Source organism: Lupinus angustifolius, chromosome LG16 (genome assembly GCF_001865875.1).
Source record: "Lupinus angustifolius cultivar Tanjil chromosome LG16, LupAngTanjil_v1.0, whole genome shotgun sequence".
Classification (NCBI taxonomy): domain Eukaryota; kingdom Viridiplantae; phylum Streptophyta; class Magnoliopsida; order Fabales; family Fabaceae; genus Lupinus; species Lupinus angustifolius.
In genome coordinates, this window is record NC_032024.1 from 3813114 (window position 1) to 3823508 (window position 10395).

The following is a 10395-nucleotide window of genomic DNA, read 5'->3' on the forward strand; positions in this document are numbered from 1 at the left end:
CTTAGTTTAGAAGTTGTGATAACACAACACAACTTTTGTTTAGTTCACAAGTAGTTATAGGCCATCACGACTTCTACACTAAAGTCGTTATAGGCCATCACAACTTCTACACTGAAGTTGTTATAGGCCATCATGACTTCTACACTAAAGTCGTTATATGTCAGCACGACTTCTACGTTGAAGTCATAATCACTTAAATTGAATTAACCTTCATCAAAAGTTGTATAATTATACCATCACAACTTCTACACTGAAGTCGTATAATGTCACCACGACTTCTAAAAGGTGAACAAGACACAGTAACAATAAAAATTATCCAACAACTATAAAGCTGTTCACTTCTAAGCGAACTAACATGCAGTTCGCATTTAGATAACATGTATGTGTTTCTATTTTGTGTGGGGTGTATTTTATAAATAGTGTTGAACTAGAAATGAGGTTAAGAATTGGGGCATTTTAGTTACAGAAGTGGTGAAACCAATGAGGACAGAATAAACAAACTCTGTTAATGTGTTGTTTCTTTTTATTCCATATTTGTATATCAAGTGCTGCCCCAATCTTCTATATCAGTTTTCTTGTCAGCAAAATGCTATCTTTCATTCTTTCAGGGTTGTCCTATCATTTTGGTTCTCTTAAATTACAAAATTTACTTTTAGTAAATGTGATGTTAACTCTAACTTTGTAATGGCTGAGAGATACCATCACAATTTATGTAGATGATGGATCTAATTCCAATGTCTATTTGGTTTTGAACATAAAAAACAATATATCCATTGCATGTTGCATAATTGAATTTCTTCATATTAGACTTAGTTTCTTAATTATGGTATCACTAAGAAACTTGTTACAACAAATTCCTTTTAATGGTAGAATAACATGTTAGGATATGCCTTTTAATGGTTTTCTCTCACATCTGTTTGTAGTGACTGGATTATACATTTTAACAATGCAATGCCTATGCTTCTTCAGTCTAGAACAAGTCTTTTACTCTTGCTACAATACAATAAATTTATGCAGCATGCATTGATGGTATAAACAGTTGGAATGTCCAGATTTGAAATTCAGTGGATCTAACAAGTTGGGAAGGAAAGAATATTTTGAACACTTGAGCAATGCGAAATTTTGCCTTGCTCCACGAGTCTTATTTTGTGATATAATTCTCTCTCTCAACAAAAGTGTAACATATATACTGTTTTAATTAGTTTTAAAAATATTTTTATAAAAAATGATTAAATACGCACATGTCATAATTTTAGTGGTAGTGAGAAATAATTTCTCTCCTTATATCAGGAGATACTTTATTCATGAACGTATCTCTTGCTTGAATTGTAATTGTTATAAATAGCATGGATAAGAGGTAATGTATAAGATTTAATCGATTAAACTGTCTGGTCACAACTTGTATAATTAAGACCGTAAATCAAAACTATTTATCAGAGTGTTTCTATAATAGCCAATGAAGAGAGAGAAGTGCAAGGGTAGAAGACCCAATTCACAAGGTCTAATGGAACAGCTAACTCACAAGTATCACCCATGTGTGATAAGGTTGATGAATGAATGTGGATAAAAAAATAAATTAAGAATGCCACACAAAGCTTGTTTAATAACATAGAAATACACAAAAAGGGTGAGTTGGCAAGTCATGCAGTGAAAAAATAAGGATAAATTGGAGAAAGAAAAAGCATTGTAAACTTTTCTGTTTTAGGTTTTCATCGCTAGATAAATATTTTTAGAATAGAGAAGTACTAAGTACGATAAGGGGATAATTTATATTATGATAATTCACGGCCTCGTGCAAATAAATATATTTCTGAATAGGATTTTAAAAGAAAAGGGAGGAGAGAGTATATTTTTCATTAATAAATCAAAAGTTATATATAAGATATGATAACTATATCATTTTACTTCTTTCATTTCAATAGAATATAGTCTCCACTTTAAATCCTACTCTTTCAAGTTATTATTTGGAGGGTAGGGGAAGAAAGAGAATGAGCATAATCAAAGTGTAGAATAACTATGCTCAATAGGCCATTTATTGGCAATTAACTGCAGAGAATTTACATCTTGCAGAAGATATTTACAGAGGTTGACACAAATCATGTCTATTGTGATCCAAAGGTGTTCTCTCCACTGTAACTCATGTAAAGAAAGCCATCATGGTCCTTATTTTCCTCATAAATAGCAGACATCAAAGCAGCTGCAAAAACAAGAGATTTAGTTCATAAACATTGTTAAAAAGGCAACCACGACATTCGGGTTTGAGTGACTACTTACCGGTTGGAGGTAGGGTGTTGTTGATGAAAACAAAAATAGCCTTCTCTGCACTGAGCTTAATTCTTTTGCGGACAACATAAACAAACTGACCAACAGTCAAATCAGCTGGAACAAGGTATCTACATCATCAAGAGAAACAAAATTAGTTGAGAATGGACAGAATCGGATCAACCATATGCATTGGCCGAGATTAATATATCTTGTAATCCTTGATTGCTGTAATGTGGAAAGGAAACAAGGTTTGGTCCTTCAAGTTTCAATACTCATAACTAACTCATATAACTCAATGTATATTGTTGGAGGTAACTTCACTTCGAGATAGATAAATCAAAAGAGTACCTCAACATATGCAGAATGCAGTATACATTGAGGTTAATTGCCTATAATACTACCACACAAAAATAGAAACCTTAAAAAATATTCACAGAAAAAATCAAGCAAAAAAAGTAAAAACCATCCAACCATCAAAACTGTATTCTCAATCTCAGGCCAGAAAATTGAACAGAAGGAACTGAATAGAATCAGAAAATAACTTACTTCTTCTTATCAATGTCTGGAATGTCGCTTCTTTCAGCTTTCTCCACAATCACCTGCATATAATCACCATATATTTCAACAAGAGTGCTTCAACAAAAAAAAAAAGCACCATGAAAATCTATATTCTATACCGTAAAATCTTACGGGTATTCTATCAGGGTACTTCTCTCTAATGCGGGAAGCCTCAGCTTGTCTTCTTTCTGACATGTAAAAATGATAAGCTGTTAGCCAATTCACTCAATTGGCATGTTTTTATTTGTTTCAACTAACAGCTAACCTCTTACAAAAGGGATTTTAGAATCTGATATGAAAAATAATCGTGAACATAATTATCATAGTAGAGAATCAAAACTGAGAAATAAATTAACACAAAAACAAGTAATTTGTTTACAATACAAAAGACATGAACATTGAATTCAACCAATCAAACGGGATTTGAAAAACGGTTTTAGAATTTCATAAGAATAATCTCTCTAAAAAAATAATTGAACAATGTACAAACTACAAAGAAGTAAACTTTTTACAATCCAAAAGGAATAAACACTTAGAATTCAATTCAACCAATCAAAGGGTTTCCATTCCCAACAAATATAAGATTATTAGAGAATAAAATAATAATAACAATAACAATAAAGCGTACTGTACCCAAAGGATGTTGAAGCTTGAAGGAGGTTTTAGCCATGACGGAATTGAAATGATGATTATTCTCTGAAATTTTCAAACAACAAAACATTAGAAATTTCTACCCCTGAAATCGGAAAAAAGAAAGGGGAAGATTAAGAAAGAGAAAGAGGAGTGTAAGGTTCAAAAAACCTAATTGACATACCCAACACGAAAAGATCAATGATTGAAGGAAAACGAAAAAGCTTCTGTCTTTGGATGAAACAGAAAAATTGAAATTTGATATGGAGAGAAAAAGTCCTTATAATCTTAAAGATTAGGGTTTTGTTATCTTATATTTGATGTTGTTGTGTTCGAGTGGAACACGGAACATTTTAGTTTTACTTTCTTTAAACGGCTTGGATTGCCTCTTTCCCAAGTAAGCTTCGCTGTGAAGCTCCTTCCAAACGATGACGTTTTGAATGTACCAGATTCTTTTTTATATTTTTATTGTTATTATTAGTTGGTTGTGACTGTGAGTTTAAATCATGGGTTGGCTGGGCCTAGGATACCCATTCAGCCAAGCCCATGTAAATTAGGTGAACCAAGTTGTTTTTCAATGGCTTGCTTTCATTTTTGAGAAACTTATATTTTGTATATGGAAAAAATTTAGAATAGATCCCGCAATTTTTATGTTCTCACTTTGGGTATTTTCACGTTAAATTTATGTGAAATTACATTACTTTGATCATGCAAAAATTGGCATTACATTGGGAATTTTCACGTTAAATTTAGGAGAAATTCTTCATTTGATTGATATTATACAGAGGGTGAGGTATCCTTAAAGAGAATGTAAGGCATCTTTAGTAGTATAAGGTGAAGCATTCGTGTTAGTTCATAGTATTTGAGGTTACTAATGAATGAAACATACTGATTAGAGATGACAAAATGGGCATGGCCCGACCGCATAACCCGCATTTTTGTGTGGGTAGAGCATATAAATTTTGTTCATTTGTCCATTTCGTTAAGAAAAATGTAAAAAAAAATTAAATAAGTTAGATATAATGTGATTTTTAATCCCTAAAAAATTGTAATCTAATGTGATTTGTTAAACTTCATATAAAATATCAAATATTTTGTTCATTTTTTATCTTGAACTACTTTATTTAATTAATTTCATTTATTATATGATTTTTTTATTTTTTTAATTATTCAACATTGTCCGCGCCCACAAACCCGTTTTAAGACGGGCAAGGGCATTGAATTTTGTCTCTTAACTAATGTGAATATGTCCGTGCCCGCTTAAATTTTTACAGGCATTTGCGGGAGCAAGCTGAACGGGTCGGACAACCGGTTTTGTCATCTCTAATCCTAATAGTTTTTTGGATGCTTGGAATTATATTGGGTTGTGGAACTCCAATTATTATTAATACAACAAAATCCTAGCTACTGAGGTCAGGGACTGAAAAAAGTGAGCTTCAAGCTAGAATTGAAATGTCTGATTTGAGGAAAAAATGCAAGGTGGGAAAAGTAATGTCATTGATTTGTTTATTTTGAAGAGTTTCAAGCTGGAATTGGAATGTTGATTTGGGAATTAAAATGCAATGTGGGAATTATTCCCTAATATAAGATGGGTGTATATATAAGCATGTCATGCTTGATGATACTATTACCAATATCATATTTAAAAAGACTTGTATCCACTAGAAAAGGTGCTTTTGAAAAATATATAGTAGGAAAGTCGTTTACAAGGATTAAATAAAGTCATAACAATAATAAATTATGTTTATATTAAAAAAGCGTTAATATCTAATCCATTCTTAATAATTTCGTCTCTAATCCAATAATAGGGAAGAAAATTCTTGTTTTTATACTTATCATAAAGATAAAAGTATCACATAGTTATATGTTTTTTCATTTTCGGTGTACTTGGATTGAGAGATTCTACCTCCCTAACTATACTTTTGGACCAGGTGTTACTTTTATGTATTGAATTTCTTGGCAAAAATCAAGAGCTCAATCTAGTCAATAACATGCCCGAAAAATGTAACTACTGGGGACTATGATTTTGATTAGCAAATATTATATATATGTTCCACATCTCTCATGATTTAATTGTAAAAGTAAGGAACTCAATCTTGTTACAAAAGTCCTTAACATGGTTATAAGGAAGATATTTTGTGAAGAAGAATACAACAAATTTCATTCCAAAAGGGAAATTAAGAACATCATGAAAACATCTTTTCAATTATGGATGGTAGAATCAGATAATTTAGAACATACATGAATCTCACTTCAATATACAAAGCATTAGACAATGATAGATCAAGCAGAAACTAAACAAATAAGTAGCATCTCTTCCATTTATAGGGTGCACAGTGTTCACTACACATCCTTGGCCAAAAACATACTCAAAATCTACTAGTAGAAATAATCCAAACAAAACTTTTTTAAGCTCTAGCAATGACATTATACTCCTTATCATATTCCATACTAATATGATATACTATATATTAATAATTAATAATTTGATAATAATAATAACAATAAACAAAACAAAAGATTGCATGGGTACCAAGTCTAATAATGTTGCTGCCAAAATGAAGATTATATGATGACATGATGACATGATATGACATGGATGGTGATGATCATGATTATGGATTTATGGTGATGACTCCATCATGCAGTAGCTACTCAATGAAACCAGTTTTGGTCAAAATAGTATTTCTCACTTTGCTAAGATCTCTCCCTTTCAGTGTTCTACCCATCCCTTCACACACAGAGAAAGATGAAATCTGGTTCCTTGCAAGCTTTCTAGCAAGCCATTCATGTGGAGGAATACTCATATCATCATTATCACCATCATCATCATCATCATCATCATTGCTTCTTACACCACCATTCTTAGACCCTTTCTTGCAATATTTCTTCCCATAAATTTTTGACCAATCAGGAATATCTATAGGCACAGAAGAAGAAGAAGAACCTTGAACCACTTGAGCATTGTTTGAGGGTAATGCATTATTATTAGCCTTTAGAATCTTACTTGGAGAACTAGCTTTGTGCCATGCAGAAGAAGAACCACCCTTATCATTGGTTACACCCCAAAAATCTTCATCAAAATCTATGTCCTGATCCATTGCACCCCCACCAAAACCTTTGCTGCTTTTGCAACTGAAAAAATTACCACCTTGATTTGTTGCCATTGTTTCATGCAAGTAGAGAAAAATGGATTGTGGAATAGAGAAGTGCAGTATAAGAAGGTAGAATTATGAGCTAAGAATGAAGACACAGTTTCCTATTTGAGTATATAGAGAGATAGATGAGACCACTGAAAACTTTTCCACCTTAAGATATTGCGGTTGGTAATGAGATAAAATGGGCTTTTTTTGTCCTTGGAAATAAAAAAGCAGAAAGGTGTAAGAGAATAATATCAGGAATCTATTTGCTTTTGTTTCGATGTAACTCCAAAAGGAACTAGGGCTTTTTTTTTAAAAAGACATCTCAAGTGGGAATTGTGATTAAGCCAAATATAGATTACATGTCTCCGCTAATGTTTCTTCTATATTCTAAATCAATTAAATATTGATATATGAATAAAATAAAATTTAAAAAAATAAAAGATAATATTTTAATTAGCTTGAGATTCGACATAAGATACAATTAAAAACAGTTGATATCTCTCCTTAGAATATTAACTAGGACAATGAAGAAGCCTAGGAAATCCAATACTATAAATACAAAATGTACCTCAAAATAGAATAAGAGAAGGGGGCAGAAAATAGAAAAATGCTAGGTGCGTGTACGTCTTATATTTATGCATCTCCTATACATATTTATGTTATAGAATTAATGATGAATACTCTTATATTTTGCGAAAGTTACACAAATTTAGATTATTCGTGGCATTGAATTGTTAACATTGTTATATTCGATTAACAAATATACATCAAAATCATAGTGTATATTTTTTTCAGTCGGGTTTTTACCCTGCTGAATTTAAACAATATATATTATATAAAAAGAAATAGTTGTTACGCATAAAATTAACTATGCTCAAATAATAGAAAGATTTAAGTATATCTTTTGACATAGTTAACAAATCATGCATTGTCACCTTATAAGCGTGTCAAAGAATAAATTTACACATTTAACAAATTATGCATTGTCACATTATAATTGTGTCCGGTTCTTTTCTTGCATACCACGAATCTGGATCAGTGAGGTCTAACGTGAATTTTAATATTTATCACGATGCTTGATAAATAAATAAATTGTAAAGGTGTTTTTGGATATTTAAATTTCTAACATTTTCCTCTTCAAATGCTGGATTATAAGCAAGAACTTGTGGCTTTTGCGTTCGAATTTCCCGAATGAACTCATTCAACTTTTTTATTTAACATTTTTTAATAAAATAATAAGATTTATACCTTTGTGTATTTAATTTTTTCCATGCTAGTTCATAGAGCGTATTACAAAGGAAGGAGAAAAGTATGCAATATAGGAAAATAACGAAGTACGACTTTAAACTCACTTCAACTCGTAATTTATATAGTTATTCATCTCAAATTGTTTTTTCTTAGAATTATTTAAAATGTATAATGTTATTAGGGTAAATACTTCAAATTTACTTTACCTCTAATAAATTTTACAAAATTTAAATTTACCCTAATCAACTTTATAAGCGACCATTCGCCGAGAAATTACTAGATGGTGCATTATATGTGATGACCAATATTAATATGACAGATAATGATTTGTTTATTCTATTACTTTTTAACTGCGCAATATTACGTGCTAGATTATAATTGACCATGACCATAAATGACATATTAACTCTAGATGACCAATAACTTTTCTCACACACTACACGAAAAATGTTTCACTAATAATACTAATAATATTAAAACTTTATAGTAGTGATAATGTATTAAAAATAAAGTGAAAATTTTATAAATTTTTAGTTAGAAATTGGCTCAGCGATTTAGGACGATTTAAACTTAATTTCGATCTTTTTTAAATAATTTGTAGTTGATATTATATTTTTTTCGTAGTTATAACATATAAAACTTTCTTTTATGTCAGAATTTGATAAAGTGGTTTTTGGACTTAAACTCTCAGCTTAAAAGTCAGTTATGGATCGAAGAATATATTAGCATTTTGTTGTCTATATTAAAAAGATACTCTTACTAACTACATGAATATTTATCCCTTAGAAAAAAATAAATTTTATTTTTATGTATAACAAGATATTATCTTGTACTTACTATCCTTATGTATAAAAGAGTAATCAATATTATATATTTTTGACATAAAAAATGTATTGATTTAGCATTTTTTTATTGATGAAAATATTTACAAAATAAAATTTTTTTAATTTAAAGGAAATAGTAGTGAAAATATAATATTGGTCGTAGAGTTTCTTCCAATTTTCAAAAAAATTAGAAATTATCAACATGATCTATTTACTATTAATTACATCTAAAATTAACAATTTATATTTTAAATTTATTATTAATATATTCAATAAGAATTTTATAGTCTGATTATAATTCAGGTTGTTTCTAATAAAGTTTGTGAATAAGAAAAATGAAAATGATGGTGAATCTGAGTTGATATATTTAATAAGATAGTTAGATGGAAATGATAAATTGCAAAAATCCAAAAGGGGCATAGAGAAAAGACAAGAAGGAAGTGGCACATCACATAAATTGAGCAAACCCATAGATAGAGAAGAGAGAGAGAGAGAAAGAGAGAGAGAGAGTCACATCAAACCATTTCTAATTATGAAGAGGAAACAATTCTCAGCCTCACCCTGAGGATGCTAGCTATGACGTGATTTCTCACTCACTCAGAACTCAGTCCCAGTGCATTTATTAATAATTACTTATTTTATTTTATATTTTTGTTTTCCTTTTCAGTGCTATTATATATTATATATTGTATATTCCTATCGTCACAAGCCTGCACGTACGTTGATTTTGAGAGGTGGTGCTGTCGCATATAAAAGCTCTACCTAGATAATCCTTCTTTCTTTCTATGTATTAAAGATATATGAAACGCTATTTTAGAAGATAATAGTTGGTTAGAAAGTTAGAATTAGAAAATTAGGTTTATGTTTTACAAGCTTTCTTTTTTTCTTTTATTATATTGACTCACTTCTTATTCAATCAATTCAATTCATTCAATGAGAATATTATCAATTTTTGTTTCTCATTCTTCTTTCTTTAAGATTCTTTAAGCTTTCTTTTATACGCTTCTTGATTCATCAAGAAGTTTTCTTTTCATGACTCTTACAACATTTTAACATATATCATAGCATAATTATTTTTTGATAGCTTCCGCATAGGATTCCATGAAGGATTTCATGGAAAACTTTAACAATCAAAAACATGGTGGTGTCTTCTTTTTCATCTCAATGGCCTTCATTAGTGTTATTTAGCTTCTAATAGGTGACAATGCTGCATGTGACAATAGTATCTTGATTTCTTTGATTGCTCTAGCGTTATTCTTCAGCATCCAATGTTTCTTTTCAACATATGACCCTAAATTCTTCATTATCACCTTCTTCGTCGACCTTCAAATTCAGATCAAATGAGTTTGTTTTTTTGTCAAGAATTCTTTTCAAGTACAAAAGCTAGCTTCTTGATATTCTCAACCTCTTCAAGAATGAAGTATCATGACCAATTTATCCTATACAAGATTATATTACATCATTTTCTTATTCTTCATCATTTACCTCTCTTTCTTATTCATCATATAAGTATCTCATTAGGATCAAGATTATGATCTGTTCTCTCTCTTTCATCTTCAATGGTTGGTTTGTGTAACACCGCGAATTTTACGATTTTGAATTATAAGATTTTATTAATATTTTTATTAATTATATATTCGAAAATGAATTTCTGGGAATTTTCGGTAAAGAATTAGACGAAACTCTAGTTGAGTTTTAGTCTTGTAATTCTATTTCCAATTTAGTGA

General features: G+C 30.2%; 2 protein-coding genes across 2 annotated transcripts; both read right to left on the reverse strand.

Annotated features, from left to right (window-relative positions):
* Positions 1886–3790, reverse strand: LOC109328934 (autophagy-related protein 8C-like). The gene is made up of 6 exons (XM_019562578.1): positions 3638–3790; positions 3457–3519; positions 2956–3011; positions 2812–2864; positions 2275–2393; positions 1886–2197 (listed from the first exon to the last, which is right to left on the reverse strand). Exons 2-6 carry the CDS (start codon positions 3491–3493, stop codon positions 2103–2105), a joined length of 360 nt encoding a protein of 119 aa, XP_019418123.1. The 5' UTR covers positions 3494–3519; positions 3638–3790; the 3' UTR covers positions 1886–2102.
* Positions 5749–6762, reverse strand: LOC109329530. Its single transcript, XM_019563216.1, has one exon. The coding sequence runs from the start codon at positions 6618–6620 to the stop codon at positions 6105–6107; it is 516 nt and encodes a 171-aa protein (XP_019418761.1). The 5' UTR covers positions 6621–6762; the 3' UTR covers positions 5749–6104.